Source organism: Triticum aestivum, chromosome 2A, assembly GCF_018294505.1.
Source record: "Triticum aestivum cultivar Chinese Spring chromosome 2A, IWGSC CS RefSeq v2.1, whole genome shotgun sequence".
Classification (NCBI taxonomy): Eukaryota; Viridiplantae; Streptophyta; class Magnoliopsida; order Poales; family Poaceae; genus Triticum; species Triticum aestivum.
The window spans coordinates 60,125,486-60,142,790 of NC_057797.1; the positions used below are offsets into that span (position 1 = coordinate 60,125,486).

The following is a 17,305-nucleotide window of genomic DNA, read 5'->3' on the forward strand; positions in this document are numbered from 1 at the left end:
GAGTGGTTGTAGGGGACGTTCCGCCAGTTGAATATATGAGCAAGTTACTACGAGATTTACTACAAAATAAATCATGACGGCTATAACAGAGATTAAACTAATCATGCGGACTAGCGTAGTAGATGAACATATCGAATCTAGGACACAGATTATAAACATGAATTCTACCACGATTTCGAACAGGAAGGACAGAAACACATATGGTGCAACGGGAGCAGCACCATTGGCGTTGAGGTTGTCGCCCATGTCGTTGAGGAAGAGGTTGCCGAGGTCGGGGAAGAAGTCGTCATTGGTGAAGTCGTCGCTGCTAGCAGTCGCGAGAGTGCGCTCCCCAAATTTCAACAACGCCCGCCGAATGGAGTGGAGGAGGGAGTGGCTGTAGGGGACGTTGCGGCCGCCGAATGGAGCGCAGGAGTAGCCCACGAAGAAGTAGATGGTGCTCCTCCCTAGTCTCTATTCTTATCTCTATCTCTACTACTCTTCTTTGTTTTTTATAATATACTAGTTGTAGTTGTCAAATCGAATAGTACTGCGCCGTCCACTACACGCCCGGCTGAACATGCCTCCTCGCCTCCATCTAACCCCTCCGTTAAACCCGCATGCAAACCGAGAAACCTACTCCGGCCCGCGGGAGGAAATTTGCTGGTTGCCGTTGGAGAATAATAGAGTCACGTCCAATCCATTTGAGTTAATTGCGTGTATGATTCTCCCTCTATAAAAAGTTAATTGCATCCTTAATCTTGTATTCTAAGTACTCTGTGGGTTCCACTGTCAGTACAGTGTACATGACTTGCAGGCTGGCTACAGATTCGTACAGAAAGTTAAAAAGAAACAAATCCATGACTTGCAGGATTGGAGTTAGCACCGATGGAGGTTCATAGTCGTTCCACGCTCGAGCATTGAAGTTTGTAACTATTTTAGATTAGAACATACTACTCCTCCGGTGCTAGTAGTAGAGCAGAGTCCTACTCCACTACTACTCTACTCAAGCAAGTTAGGGCATAGTAGCAGGTACTGTAGGGAGTACCATTACTGTGATCACTCAAGCAAGTTGTCTGACTTTGATATGACCCTACGTTGTAGGCCGCCTGGTGTCCCTACACTTCCTAATCCCAAAACCTTTCAAAGAAAAGTGGCATGGCAGTTGCATGTGGTTCCTGGCTCGATCAGACGACGGCGAACGATTGATGATCGTTCGCACGTACCGGACGTGTTGTTTCGTGGAATATAATCACAGTCACTGCAAGGTCTTTGAGCAGGATCCCAGCTTCTCTGGGCCTTCAGGAATTTTTGGCTGGAGGTTGGTAAGTAGCCTTGGTACACACTCTCTGTTTGTCGGACTGAATTATCCGATTAACCAGGAGATAACCGACGGCAAGGATCATGATGGCAGCGCGGTTTCGTTCATCAGGCAAAATTGTGTGTACAAAGCATGCCATGCGTCTCTGCATGCACCATACCCTGACATGTGCCGCCACATTCTGCAGCTCAAAGTAGGAGAGAGGGTCGCAAGTATCAGACTTCGACCTGTTGGCTGAAGTTTCCCCCGTCAGGCACCCATCTGGTTCAAGTCGTCAGCCAATCTCCACAGCTTAATAAATAGTAACGTCTAACTGAGCCAGTTATTTAGATGGGTACACTTGGTGTAGTAGGATCTTTATTTAGTTTGATGCATACACTTGTTCTTTTTTGGTAGCCCTTTTGTAATGATGGCTGATGTTTGGTTTGGAAGAGAGAGTTGCGTCTTCACTCTTCTGGCCTGCTTACTGCTTCTGTTGCACCCCCGACCCTGGTTGCTCCTGCTACTGTTTTCAATGTACAATCAGTAGTATACTTCGTCTGTTGGTTGAATAAATGTGTTGTTAGAACGACAAACACAATGTTTTGGAAGTCGTTGCACGGTTCGATCCTTTAGTGCCTCGTACCGTACGTAGAGCATACTATTTTTCATACTGAACACATTTTCCACTTGTTGATAACATGCAGCCCACTGATGAAGGCCCAATAGAGAAGCCCATAATTAACTGGAAGGGAGGCTCTCACATGAATCCGGCCCAGGTACATGGTCATGGTCCCCTAAACATAAATAAATAAATAAATAAAGATAAATGCTCATGCACCAGTTCTTTAAATTAACGATTTAACAGGAGGATATTATTTCCTATGATAGTGTCGTTACATTCAGTCGATATTATTCTTCGGCAAAGATAGCGACCAGTCTTCTTCCTCCCAGTATTTTCTTCCTGCGACTAGCGGACCCATGCAAATCATAGTCAACATCATAAATAGATCTGGTCCATTTTTATTTTTCAATAAGAATGTCCAACCCAGCCCAGCACATTGGCAGCAGCACTTTATCCTCCGCCTTGGTGCGCTCGCCGCGGCGCCACCGTCCGGCCCTGTCAACATAGTTTTTTTTCCGAAACGGTCCCTATCAACATAGTGAATCGGGAGATGACTGTAGTTGTGAGTATGACAGTACGGACCCACCAGGTCCACTCCCGAACACAAGCAAGCGCCGCTTTTACTACTCAGATGAATGCCTCCTTTTTTTACTCTAATCCACCCTGCTGATATCTGGGACCCACATCATTTTCAACGTATAGTCAATTAATGACAAAATTGCACAACTTTTTTAGTAGTAATTCGGAAGAGCGGGCTATAAACTGGGTTGTGCGGTCTCTGTGGCCCGTGTAACAACATGACCAGCCCAGCAGTTTTTCCTTTGGGAAAATAGGTAGCCCAGTATTTCTTTTTGAAGAATACCCAATCTAGGCCTATTTGTTTTCTCCGACTTACTGGGCTGCAAATCTTTCAAGACGAGGAGGGATGCACTCCGGTCTTGCCAAAGAGTATGGTCAGTGTCTGTTAAAAGTAATATCAAAAGGGGTTGAAAATTCCAAAAAAATTATAGCAAATGGGATATTAGTTTTTTTGTTTTTGTTCTTCACTCATATCTTATACGTATTTCATTGGATTTAACATGACATATTACTAATTTATTTTTAAATTTGTTTTAGTATGGCTACTAATTTTTGGATTAAGAATATTTTGTTCCCCAGCAAAAATTTGCGAATTTTCAAAATTTCCCACATATTTAGTTAATTTTTTTAACCCTCGTACTGACCAGAAAATGGGCATCAATTTTTAAAATGGAAAACAGGCTGCAATAAATTCCATATGAATTAGAAAATGAGTAAAAATTATAAAAATAATAGCAAATGGGTTGTACACGCCACAAATTTCAAGGCTGACTTGTTTAATCAAGGCTTTGTCAGTCAACACACGATTCTAGCAGCAGTGACTATTGGATGTCCATCCAACGGCCGACGTGCTTCTTCAATCTCGGATCTTCCTGCTCCAGCCGCCTAAACTAGCGTCGGCGGGACTGCCTGCTCCCTCCGCTTGTGGCCCGCTGTGATGTCGAGTGGGCTTCCCTGGCCCACCCTACTCCCACCGCTGGCCTGGCTGCACGCAATCAACTGCCTCCTTATCATGCGAAAAAAATGATTCCTCCCACTGACATCTGGGGCGCACCGGTTGGGAGGCTGACCTGTGGGCCTACTACGTTGACGCGTACGCAGGGCTTGTCAACTTAGTCAGCAAATGATTCTAGCAGCTGTAACCGTTGGATTTGAATTGAACAGTCATGCTGCTTCTTCAATCGCTCCTCTTCTTGCACCAGCCGCCCAAACCAGCGCCGGCGAGACCGCCTGCTCCTGCCTCCAGTGGCCGGCCGTGCTGCCGTTGAGGCCTCATCGCCCCCTACTACTCCCACCGCTAGCCAGGCCCTGCGGCGACGGCAGCCTCACACCGCAGTCGAACCAGTGAACCCTCGTACTCCTCTCCGCGTGGGCATCCACTGCCGCATCTTCCCCGGCTCCGCGTCATCCCCTTCCTAGGCCTCGTTGTCGTCCACAGCCTTGGTGCTCTCGGCACGGCGTGGTCAATGTGGTCAACGACCGACTTCCATCGGAAGAGTACTGCACATGGAGAGGCTGATAGATGGGTCCACGGCCACAACCCAATTTTTTATTATTTGCCAAGTAAGTCGCTTTGTCAGGCCTGTTGGGCTGGAAATCTTTCAAGACGAGGAGAGCTTTCATTCGGCTGGCCGAGAAAATGGCCTATCAGTAATGAGAAATGGGATGTACATTTTTAAAACACATCAAACTGGCAATTAATTTCAAATTTCTTTTTTTCATTTCGAGATTTTAAAATGCATTGATTTTTATGCGTCGACAATTTCTTGGATTTTATATTGGTGTATATTGTAAGTGCATCTAGTGCCACCCCTAGTTGGTTTTGGAGTATTGACGACAAACCTAGTTGAGGGACTAATGTGTTTGTAAGAATTGCAGGATAACACAGGTAGAAGTCCCTCATTGATTCGGTTTTACTACCAGAGATGACCCCTAAAAATGTATGAAGACATTGAAGTCAAAGGTGGTATATGAAGATATTCACATTGAAGACTATGACAAAAGAAGACACGTTGTGAAGCCTATGGAGCTTGAAGACTTAGATCTTTCGTAGTTCTTTTCCTTTGTGTTGAGTCATAGGAACCACGTACTGTTAAGTGGGGTCCAGGAGAACCAGTTAGAATGACTGAAGTGATGCCCAAACTAAAAACCTATGTCTTCGAGTGAAGACAATGAGAGCGAATCTTGTCCAGAGCCGGACAAGTCAGCTTTGCTTGTAGCCCAAGTAAAGTTGCCATGAGAGTTTAAAATCTGACCGTTGAGACACGTGTCAGTTCCTTAGTGACCCAGGGTCATTTCGGACAAATCAGGTCGGGTTGCCAAATAGCTATAAATAGCCCACCCCCTACAACCATAAACGGTTGGCTGCTCAGATTTCAGTGCACGGCTTTTGTCGTTTGAGAGCAACCCACCTCGAAGCCTTTGAGAGAAAATTCCTAGCGAGGAGAAAATCCCTAACCACCCAGTGCCAAAGAATATTGGGCATCACTTAAGTCTTCTTGTCTGTGTGATCTGAAGACTTATTACACTTGAGGACTGTGAATCCTCCAGACGGTTAGGCGTCGCGTTCAGAGCATCCAAGAGACATTGTGGATTGCCAGTGAACAAAGTCTGTGAAGGTTTGGGAGTCTACCTTGAAGACTTACCAGAGTGATTGGGCGAGGACTAAGTGACCTTAGCTCAAGGAGAATACAGTGAGGACTTGGTGTCCTGAGCTGCGTGTTCAGGACTGGGTGTCCGGGACTGTGTGTCCTAAGGTTTAAATACCTAGCCGCTCCAACCAGACGTACAGTTGTCACAGCAACTGGAACTGGTCCAACACATCATTGTCTTCAATGAATCACTGGTTTCATCTTCACTTCCTTATTCTTACTGTTACTCATTGTGAAGCCATTGCATGCTTGCTCTATCTTTTGTCTTCACAACGTGAATGTATGATCTGTTTGGCTTCATAACTTCTTCCTACCTGATCCTTATTACACTGTAGATGTTTGTCTTTGTGCTTTCACTCTACTGAATACTTGACCATGGCTTGCCTAGTGTAATCTAACTTCCGCTGCATAGTAAATAGGCAAAATCTTCGCTGTTTGTCTTCATAACTCCCATGTTTTGAAGACTTTCATAAAAATCGCCTATTCACCCCCCCTCTAGTCGATATAACGCACTTTCATATATTTATTTTTAAAATCAGTTTGAACATGACTCGAAATTTCGGGATTAAAAACAGTTCGTTCCGCACCGAAATATGCAAAATTTCGTATAATTTTTTTAACCGTGGCCACAATATGGGTTGTAATGCTAAGAAAAAGAATATGGGCTCCAAAAAAACCTTATGAATTAGCAAATGGGCTGTAAATTATTAGAAATAATGGCAGATGGGTTGTATGATGTTTTCCATAGATTTGAGGCTTTCCTAAAAAAGGTTGACGCACAAGCAGTGACTGTTGGATGTCCATCCAACGGCCGTCGTGCTTCTTCAATCTCTGCTCTTCCTGCTCCAGCCGCTCAAACAAGCGCCGATGGGACTGCCTGCTCTCTCCTCCCCGTGGCCGGCTGTGCTGCCGCGCAGGCTGCACCGCCCCACCGTACTCCCATCGCTGGCCTAGCCATCCCTCTACTCACCCACACCTGCTGTTATTCTCTGGTGACGGCAGACGAACCAGTAAACCCTCGTACAGTCGTACTCCCCTCCGCGTGGGAAACAACTACCGAGTCTTCCTTGGCTCCGTGTCATTCCCTTCCTAGGCCTCGCCGTCGTCCACCGCCCTGGTGCTCTCAGCGCAACCTGGTCAACGTGGTTAACGACCGACATGCATCTGAAGTGGACTGTACGTGGAGAGGCTGACAGCTCCTCCACCTGACATCTGGGACCCACCGAAAGGGCCTCTATATTTCGCGAGAAAAACATTACCGCCGCTGACAGCTCGGACCCACCAGCTATATCTTCGCACGCAAGGAAGTGCCTCCTTATTACGCATAAAACAATGAATACTCCCCCTGCTAGCTGGGACCCAGTATAGTGGGAGGCTGACTTGTGGGCCTACTTAGTTGACGGGGATGGAGGGCTTTGTCAACTTAGCCAATATGCACGGTTTTAGCTCCAGTGATCGTACGATGTCCATCCAACGGCCATAGTGCTTCTTCAACCTCTGGTCTTCTTGCTCCAGCCGCCCAAAGCAGCACCGGCCGTGTCGCATGCTCCTGCCTCCCGTGGCCGGCTGTGCTGCCGCGGAGCCCTCACCGCCCCCTACTATTCCCACTGCTGGCCAGGCCCTGCGGCGATGGCAGCCTCACACCGCAGCCGAATGAGTGAACCCTCGTACTCCTCTCTGCGCGGGCTTCCACTGTCGCGTCTTCCCCGGCTCCGCGTCGTCCCCTTCCTAGGCCTCGCCGTCGTCCCCTTCCTAGGACTCGTCGTCGTCCACCGCCCTGGTGCTCTCGGCGCGGCGTGGTCAACGTTGTCAAGGAACGACTTCCATCGGAAGAGTACTGTACGTGGAGAGGCTGACAGCTGGGTCCACGGCAGCCGGAAGGAAGTGCCTCCTTATTACGCGGAAAATAATTATTCCTCCACCTGACAGCAGGGACCCACCGGACGGACCATCGTATTTGGCGAAAAAACGTTTCCCCCCTGACTGCTGGGACCCACCGGATGGGCCTCCATATTTCGTGAAAAAACGTTCCCCCCGCTGTCAGCTCGGACCCACCGGAAGTGTCGCCTTATTATGCACACAAAAATGAATACTCCCCCTGCTAGTTGGGACCCACCTTGGTGAGTGGCTGACTTGTGGGCCTACTAAGTTGACGTGGAGGAGTGCTTTATCAACTTAGTCAATATGAACGATTCTAGCTCTAGTGACCGTACGATGTCCATCCAATGGCCGTTGTGCTTCTTCAATCTCTGATCTTCTTGCTCCAGCCGCCCAAAGCAGGGCCGGTCGTGCCGCATGCTCCTGCCTCCCGTGGCCGGCTGTGCTGCCGCAGAGGCCTCACCGCCCCCTACTATTCCAACCGCTAGCCAGGCCCTGTGGCGACGGCAGCCTCACACCGCAGCCGAACCAGTGAACCCTCATACTCCTCTCCGTGCGGGCTTCCACTGCCACGTCTTCCCCGGCTCCGTGTCGTCTCCTTCCTAGGCCTCGTCGTCGTCCACCGCCCTGGTGCTCTCGGCGCAGCGTGGTCAATGTGGTCAAGGAACAGCTTCCATCGGACGTGGACTGCACGTGGAGAGGCTGGCAGCTGGGTCTATGACGGCAGCAAGGAAGTGCCTCCTTATTACGCGCAAAATAATTATTCCTCCAGCTGACAACGGGGCCCCATCGGATGGGCCACCGTATTTCGCGAAAAAACGTTTCCCCCTGACTGCTGGGACCCACCAACTACATCTTCGCACACAAGGAAGTGCGTCCGGGCAAAAAAAGATTCGCCCTCGTGACTGCTGGGACCCACCAGCTACATCTTCGCACGCAAGGAAATGCCTGACAGTCGGGACCTACCTGGTCGAAGCGTATGTAGCGTTGTCATTCTAGTCGCGAACGTGTACGTACATACTGGTCGATGTACAGGCGTGCACGTGTCGTAGTAGAGGTGCGCATGTAGCATGTACACGTACGTACAGCGGCCAGTGTGCAAGAAAGAAAATACGGCCACGTACATACATACGGGCAGGGTCTCGAACGCCTACTCGCGCATACGAACGACCAGGGCTCGTGTACATGGCTGGGTCGGAATGAAGAAACAGCGTCATCGTCGTGTTCATGGGGAGCCAACCGGCTGGGTCGAAACGGAATGCGTCGTCGTGTTCATCGGGAGGGCTTGGACGGAATAACCGATGGAAACGAGGCCTGGCGTACCGCAGGACGGAGTAAACGGCCTTGTGTTCGACTGGCCATGTTCGAAACGGGATCCTGTTCATCGGGAGGGGTCTGGCGTACCGCAAAATGGAGGAAACGGACCTCCTACGGTCGAAATGGGGGTCCTGTTGATCGGGAGGGGTGTGGCATACCGCAAAACGGAGGAAACGGACTTGTGTTGCAGCGTTACGGTCGAAACGGGGGTCATGTTCATCAGGAGGGGTGTGGCGTACCACAAAACGGGACTCCACGGGATACTGTTCATCTCCACCGTCGACCCCCTCCAGCCTCCACGAGCTACTGTTCATCCACCGTTGACCTCCTCCGGCCTCCACCTGCGACTGTTCATCCATGGGCTCATGTTCATCCAGCCTCCACCGCGCGCTACTCCACTGGCTACTGTTCAACCAGCGCTCTCCACAGGCTCCTGTTCAACCACCCCTCCACGGGCTACTGTTCATCCTGCCCTCCACTGTCTACTATTCATCCTACCCTCCACGGGGTGGTCTTGTTCATCCTGCCCTCCATGGGGTCCTGTTCATCCAGCCCCAACCGGCTCGATCGATCGGGGTACTGTTCATCTAGAGGCAACACCACGGGGTCCTGTTCATCCACCCCCACCGGGAACTGTTCATCCACCCCCCCCAACACTCACTATTCATCTAGAGGCAGCATCGATCGGCTTCAGTTAGCAGCAATAGTGAAGGAATTGCTCGATCGGGTTTAGTTAACAGCCATCGATCGATCGCTCGGGTTCAGTAATGCGTAGCCTGCAGTGCAATCGCTTGGGTTCAGTTAGAGCCCAACGCCTCGCACACACATGCATACGTACGAGAGAAACGCGCATCGCTCGGCCCCCGACCACCCACCGTAACCGGGGACTCCCCGATATTTTTCGTGCCCTGGCTTCAACCATAGTTTTTTCCGTCATGGACTGCCCAAAGAATGTCATGTAGCTGCGTCTCTGGCCCGCCCAGGAGGAAAAGCCCATTTTGTGTCATGATTTTTTGTCATAAAAGTAGGACCCCACCACATCTATGATGATACCGGGTTTTGTCACAATTATCGTCATAGAAGTGTCATAGGTATGACAGAAAAAATCCGTTCGGCCCAAAATGTCACGGATGTGTCTTTTTTTGTAGTGTTAGTCATAAAGAACTCACATACTTATTGCAAAAATCTACAAGTCATCAAAACCAAGCACTACGCGCATGCTCCTAGGGGGATAGATTGTTAGGAAAATACCATCGCTTGTCCCCTACCGCCACTCATAAGGAAGACAATCAAAGAAACACATCATGCTTCAAATTTGTTACACAACGGTTACCATACGTGCATGCTACGGGACTTTAAATGGCGGTTTTCTATGTGAAGGGAAATAGGCAATCCAAACTTCAAATGATATAAGCGAAGCACATGAAGCATTCTATAAAGCCATACTCAAAAGATATAAGTGAAGTGCAAAGAGCATTCTATAAATCAACCATGGACTATCTCATACCAGCATGGTGCATCAAAGAAAAGTGAACACTAAATGCAAAATACGCTCCAAGATTTGCACATATCACATGAACAAAACGAAACTGAAAACATACCGATACTTGTTGAAGCAAGATGGGATGCCTTCCGGGGCATCCCCAAGCTTAGACGGTTGAGTATCCTTGAATATTTACTTGGGGTGCCTTGGGCATCCCCAAGCTTGAGCTCTTGCCTCTCCTCCTTCTCCTTATATTGAGACCTCCTCGATCTTTGATCACTTCATCCACACAAAACTCAACAGAAAGCTCGGTAAGATCCGTTAGTATAATAAAGCAAATCATTACTATAAGTACTATTGCAAACCAACTAATATTTTGTTTTTGAACTGTATATACTGTAATATAACTTTTACATGGCTTAATCCATTGATATAAATCAATAGTTTCATCAAAACAAGCAAACAATGCATCAAAAACAGAATCTATCTTAAACAGGACAGTCTGTAGTAATTTGAACATTCACCATACTTCTGTTACTCCAAAAATTCTGAAAAATTTAGAAACAATTAACAATTTGTATATAAAGACAGTGCAAAAAAGTTTCAGAACCGTTTGACGTTCCAGTAAAAAATGTAAAATCGCGCACTACAGCCAAAGTTTCTGTTTTGCACCGCACAAACCAACAAGCAATGTAACTAAAGGCAAATATTGGCACATTAATTTTATAATACAATGGAATTGTACAAGGGGATAATTATTTTTGTTGAAAAGTTTCTGTAATCAAGGGTCACAAAGTTTCCATGGGCATGAACAAAGTTCAAGGCTAGCTCCCACTTTAACAATGCTCGTCTTTCTTACTTTCGCTTTTCTTTTTGAAAAAGTTTTAGGTTCCCCTCTTTTTTGTTTTTAAACTTTATAAAAGCACACAATAGAAATAAACGACTCTCTAAAACTTCTGGGTTGTCTCCCTGGCAACGCTTTCTTTAAATCCATTAAGCTAGGCATATAGTGCTCAAGTAATGGATCCACCCTGAACCCAAGGAATATCAAAACAAATTTTAATTAACTATGATTTGTGATTTAGTAGTGAGCACAAAGTAACATATATCATGCAACAACGAAGTCTAACTCTCTTCCTATGCATCAGCATGTCATAGAAGAACAATTCATGCACACATAGTAAAGGCCAATGCATAGTATAAAAAGTTTCTTGCAATTTTATCATATTGGAAACATGGAGAGGCGGAGATGTAGTTCCTATCTCATAATAATTGCAAGTAGGAGCAGCAAGCACATGCATATTATATCTATCAAAATCATCATGTGTAGTAGTGAAACGCAACCCATTGATATAATCCTTAATAAGGGCAAACTTCTCCGATATAGTGTAGTCGGGAGAATTCAAAAAGATAATAGGACTATCATGCGTGGGTGCAATAGCAACAATTTCATGTTTAACATAAGGAACTATAGCAAGTTCATCTCCATAAGCATAATTCATATTGGCATCTTGGCCACAATCATAGCAAGCACCATCAAAAAGGGTTCAAAAGAATCAACGGGATCATAACGATCATCATAGCATTCGTCCTTCGGTAAATTCGAAGGGAAATTAAACAATGTATGGGATAAAGAGTTACTCTAATTTGATGGTGGGAACGGGTGATCAATCCGCTCTTCCTCCTTTTGTTCTTCGCTCTCCTCCTCATCTTTTTCATCCAATGAGCTCACAATGTCATTAATTTCTTCTTCCATAGAATCCTGCAAAATTTTAGCCTCTTCTTGGACAGCGGAGGATTCCTCAGTATATGGTTTAATATAAGGATTAGAAGCATAATTATCATAGCAATATTTAAGTATGGCCAAATTTTCAGATTTGTAGAGAGTAGTATCACACTCTTCAATAAAAGAAGCAATTTCGCAAGTACCCCTAAAAGCAACAAATTCTTCAATTTTTTGAACATCATAGTAATTATAAACACCCTTAGTATACGAAGATATGATTCCATTATCACTAAACTCACATTGGTAAGGAAGGTGTTTCTTAGGGTCTTCAGAACAACAAGTACAATCATATATTTCACATAAATTACAAGCATAGCATTGCAAACGATGAATTTGATCCAGTAAAAGTTTCCCATTTTCAGATATGCGGTGTCGCACATAACAAGCATGCTCATCTAAATATTTGCCCTCAACTAAGCTTTGGGGTTTCAGCCCAAGCACATAGGGATCGAAGATGATCCAAGTAAAAAGCTTCAGTAGTGTGATAGATTTTGAGTGGTTCTTCAACCATTGGTTTAGTAGGTACCACTATTTTTTGGTATTTTGTGTTTCCTACCCATAACTAAACATAGAAAATAAGAGCACGAAATAAAAACTACTTAGTGATAAAACAAACAAGCACACACGAGAATATTCACCCCACGCTATAACTCCCCGGCAACAGCGCCAGGAAAAGGTCTTGATAACCCACAAGTATAGGGGATCAATTGTAGCCTCTTTCGATAAGTAAGAGTGTCGAACCCAACGAGGAGCTAAAGGTAGAACAAATATTCCCTCAAGTTTTATCGACCACCAATACAACTCTACGCATGCTTGACGTTCGCTTTACCTAGAACAAGTATAAAACTAGAAGTACTTTGTAGGTGTAACGGGATAGGTTTGCAAGAATATAAAGAGCATGTAAATAAAAACTAGTGGCTGTTTTAGGTAAAGAAGTAATAAAGTTAGTATAGATTCTGTGGAAAAGTGGTGGTAGGAGTTGCGAAATTGTCCCTAAGCAATTGACTACTTTACTAGACCGATAGCAAGTTTTTGTTGGGGAACATAGTAATTTCAAAAAAATTCCTACGCACACACAGGATCATGGTGATGCATAGAAATGAGAGGGGAGAGTGTGTCCACGTACCCTCCTAGACCGAATTCAAAAGCATTAGCACAACACGGTTGATGTAGTCGTACGTCTTCATGATCCAACCGATCCAAGTACCGAACGCACGGCACCTCCGAGTTCTGCACACGTTCAACTCGATGACGTCCCGCGAGCTCCGATCTAGCAAAGCTTCACAGGAGAGTTTCGTCAGCACGACAGCGTGATGACGGTGAGTATGTTGCTAGCGACGCAGGGCTTCGCCTAGGCACCGCTACGATATAACCAAGGTGGAATATGGTGGAGGGGGCACCGCACACGGCTGGAATAGATCAACTGGTCAACTTGTGTGTCTAGAGGTGTCCCCCTGCCCCCGTATATAAAGGAGCAAGGAGGAGGTCGGCCGGCCCTCTATGGCGCGCCAGGAGGAGGAGTCCTCCTCCTAGTAGGAGTAGGACTCCCCTCATTCCTACTCGTACTAGGAGGGGAAAGGAAGGGGGAGAGGGAGAAGGAAAGTCCCCCTCTCTCCTAGTCCAATTTGGACCAGAGGGGGAGGGGTGCGTGGCCTGCCCTAGGCCAGCCCTCTCTCTCTCTCTCCACTAAGGCCCATAAGTCCCATTATTTCTCCCTGGGGGGTTCCTTGCTATTAGTTTTGCAGGGAGGTACCAAAGTAATCCAAGAGTAGACCACTGGGCAGCGGTCAAGAACATCCTGAAGTACCTGAAAAGGACTAAGGATATGTTTCTCGTTTATGGAGGTGACAAAGAGCTCATCATAAATGGTTACGTTGATGCAAGCTTTGACACTGATTCAGACGATTCTAAATCGCAAACCGGATACGTGTTTATATTAAATGGTGGAGTTGTCAGTTGGAGCAGTTCTAAACAGAGCGTCGTGGCGGGATCTACATGTGAAGCGGAGTACATTGCTACTTCGGAAGCAGCAAATGAAGGAGTCTGGATGAAGGAGTTCATATCCGATCTAGGTGTCATACCTAGTGCATCGGTTCCAATGAAAATCTTTTGTAACAATACTGGTGCAATTGCCTTGGCAAAAGAATCCAGATTTCACAAGAGAACCAAGCACATCAAGAGACGCTTCAACTCCATCCGGGATCAAGTCTGGGTGGGAGACATAGAGATTTGCAAGATACATATGGATCTGAATGTTGCAGACCCATTGACTTAGCCTCTTCCACGAGCAAAACATGATCAGCACCAAGGCTCCATGGGTGTTAGAATCATTACTGTGTAATCCAGATTATTGACTCTAGTGCAAGTGGGAGACTGAAAGAAATATGCCCTAGAGGCAATAATAAAGTTATTATTTATTTCCTTATATCATGATAAATGTTTATTATTCATGCTAGAATTGTATTAACCGGAAACATAATACATGTGTGAATACATAGACAAACAGAGTGTCACTAGTATGCCTCTAATTGACTAGCTCGTTAATCAAAGATGGTTATGTTTCCTAGCCATAGACATGAGTTGTCATTTGATTAACGGGATCACATCATTAGGAGAATGATGTGATTGACTTGACCCATTCCGTTAGCTTAGCACTTGATCGTTTAGTACGTTGCTATTGCTTTCTTCATGCCTTATACATGTTCCTATGACTATGAGATTATGCAACTCCCGTTTACCGGAGGAACACTTTTTGTGCTACCAAACGTCACAACGTAACTGGGTGATTATAAAGGTGCTCTACAGGTGTCTCTGAAGGTACTTGTTGAGTTGGCGTATTTCATGATTAGGATTTGTCACTCCGATTGTCGGAGAGGTATCTCTGGGCCCTCTCGGTAATGCACATCACTATAAGTCTTGTAGGCATTGTAACTAATGAGTTAGTTGTGGGATGATGCATTACAGAACGAGTAAAGAGATTTACCGGTAAGGAGATTGAACTAGGTATTGAGATACCGACGATCGAATCTTGGGCAAGTAACATACCGATGACAAAGGGAACAATGTATGCTGTTATGCGGGTTGACCGATAAAGATCTTCGTAGAATATGTGGGAGCCAATATGAAAATCCAGGTTCCGCTATTGGTTATTGACCGGAGATGTGTCTCGGTCATGTCTACATAGTTCTCAAACCCGTAGGGTCCACACGCTTAAAGTTCGGTGACGATCGGTATTATGAGTTTTTGTGTTTTGATGTACCGAAGGTAGTTCGGAGTGCCAGATATGATCACGGACATGATGGGGAGTCTCGAAATGGTCGAGACGTTGTGTTTTGATGTACCGAAGGTAGTTCGGAGTGCCTGATATGATCACGGACATGACGAGGAGTCTCGAAATGGTCGAGACATAAAGAACCGTGGTTCCCGACCGTGCGTCATCAGGGGAACATTGTTATGCAAAACATTGTTACCGACCTTGCATTTCGGATATCAGACATTGTTACCGACCTAACATTGTTACGGAAACATTGTTATGGACCCAGCATATTTACATAAGCCTGATCGTAAAACAATGTAACGCACCAGAGGCAGAACCGGGACAAGCATCAACACGGGAACATTTGAATTACGTACTATTTGTCAGTTACGTTCTCAAATCATATAGTTTTGTCTTATAAGCTCTTCTATTAAGGAAGATACACTCGCCAGGAACAATGTTATGGGTTTCGGATGTATTCAAGAGTAGGCTGTGAAGGCAGAACTGGACCTTCTAAACAAAGTTATGATTCCCGAATTGGAGTTTGCCGCGTCCACCGTCAGCTACCCGAAAGACATTGTTAGGGATCCTGTTGTCACCATCCATGGCCCGGCTAAAGGAACAGCGTGGTTCCCAACCATGCGCCATCCGGGGAACATTGTTATGCAAAACATTGTTACCGACCTTGCATTGCGGATATCAAACATTGTTACTGCCCTAACATTGTTACAGAAACATTGTTATGGACCCAGCATATTTACATAAGCCTGGTCGTAAAACAAGGGAACATTTGGATTACGTTCTATTTGTGAGTTACGTTTTCTAACCATATAGTTTTGTTTATATAAGTCTTATAAGCTCTTTTATTAAGGAAGATACACTCGCCAGGAACAATGTTACGGGTTTGGGATGTATTTAAGCGTAGGCTGTGAAGGCAGAACCGGACCTTCTAAACAAAGTTATGATTCCCGAATTGGAGTTTGCTGCGTCCACCGTCGGCTACCCGAAAGACATTGTTAGGGATCCTGTTGTCACCATCCATGGCCCAGCTAAAGGAACAGCATGGTTCCCGACCGCGAGGGAACAAAGAAGGCCCCGCCGCTGCTAAGGCATCTGCCAAGTTAGGGTGTGGAAGATCTGAACGGACGAACTTCCAATCTACAACTCCCAGTTCGTCGTGATCTTTAGAAAACATCCACAAAAGATTTTGTATAGAATGCTGGCCAGGAGCAGCTCGGCAGCATGAGCTGGTGTTTGGCCAAGGACATGAAAGACAAGATCGTCAACCAAGTCCTCCCGCACGGCTACATCTCGCCGGACCTTTCAAAGGGCAACGAGGTGTTCTCTGTCCCCATTTTCAATGACGTGGATGAAGACAGGTCTCTCCTTGACTTCGACTACATTGCCCACCCAAAATTTCCATTGTCCCTCGTGCCTCCACCGGTAAAGCTGTATCAGGGCTGCCGTTGTGTGGTGTGTGGGTCGGACTACAGCTGCTTGAGGAAGAATGGTGGAGGTGCGGTGTACAATGAGGATGGCACCCTCATCAGGGGAAGACCAGTAGTGTATGAGTGTGGTGCTCTTTGTGGTTGCACCACGAGGAGCTGCTTCAACAGGTCGACCCAAGTTGGGATGGAGCACCGGCTGGAGGTGTTCAGGTCCATGCAGACGGATTGGGGTGTCAGGACACTGGACTTGATACAGCCAGGCGCTTTTGTATGCGAGTACAGCGGAGACGTGGTCACTGGCGATGTCACCATGGATGAGGGCTGCGTCATTGATCCAAAGAGGTTTCCCAAGAAGTGGAGAGAGTGGGGATATGCCTCTGATGCACTTCTAGAAGACAAGGAGTACGTCCACATCGAAGTTCCCCAAGCTGTGCTTCCCGATACTGTGTGTGAATCAGTTCTTCTGCCTCAGTTCCCCCATTTCCAAGAGCCAGGCTATATACTCGATGTGTCTCGCCGGAGGAATTTTGCCAGCTACATTAGCCACAGTTGCATCCCCAATGCCTTTGTCCAGTTTGTTATCCGTGCAGGGGAAAATCAGTCATGCACTCACCTGATGGTGTTTGCCATGGATGTCATCCCACCTATGCGGGAGCTGAGCATCGATTATGGCATAGATCAGCAAATTTGTTCATGACAGGGTTCATTGAGATGTCCGACTGGCTGGCTCATCGGTTGCAGTGGAGGATCTTACTGTTAGCACCATTTCTACGTGAGGTGTATTCTCAAAGCTACAAGTCCTGCTACCTACTATGGGATGAACAATTCTTGGTTCATTTTGCTGTCTCGTTTACAATGGCCCGTTGGTTGCAGCGGAGGAATCCAATATCGAAGGGAAAATTTTCATTCACCCCACTACTTCCTTTTGCTGTGGAGAAAAGGGATGTCTTGCTAATAGAGTGCCTGAGTATATGCTCTCCAATTCATCATCATGAATTAGAGA

General features: G+C 46.4%; 1 protein-coding gene across 1 annotated transcript in view; it reads left to right on the forward strand.

Annotated features, from left to right (window-relative positions):
• LOC123191496 (histone-lysine N-methyltransferase family member SUVH9-like) overlaps nt 1–16,999 on the forward strand; it is a 30,972-nt gene extending 13,973 nt beyond the window's left edge. The window contains exon 2 of the mRNA XM_044604209.1: nt 16,070–16,999. Coding sequence (XP_044460144.1) covers nt 16,070–16,999 — 930 coding nt within the window. The remainder of the gene's footprint in view (nt 1–16,069) is intronic.
• Nucleotides 17,000–17,305: the final 306 nt, after the last annotated feature.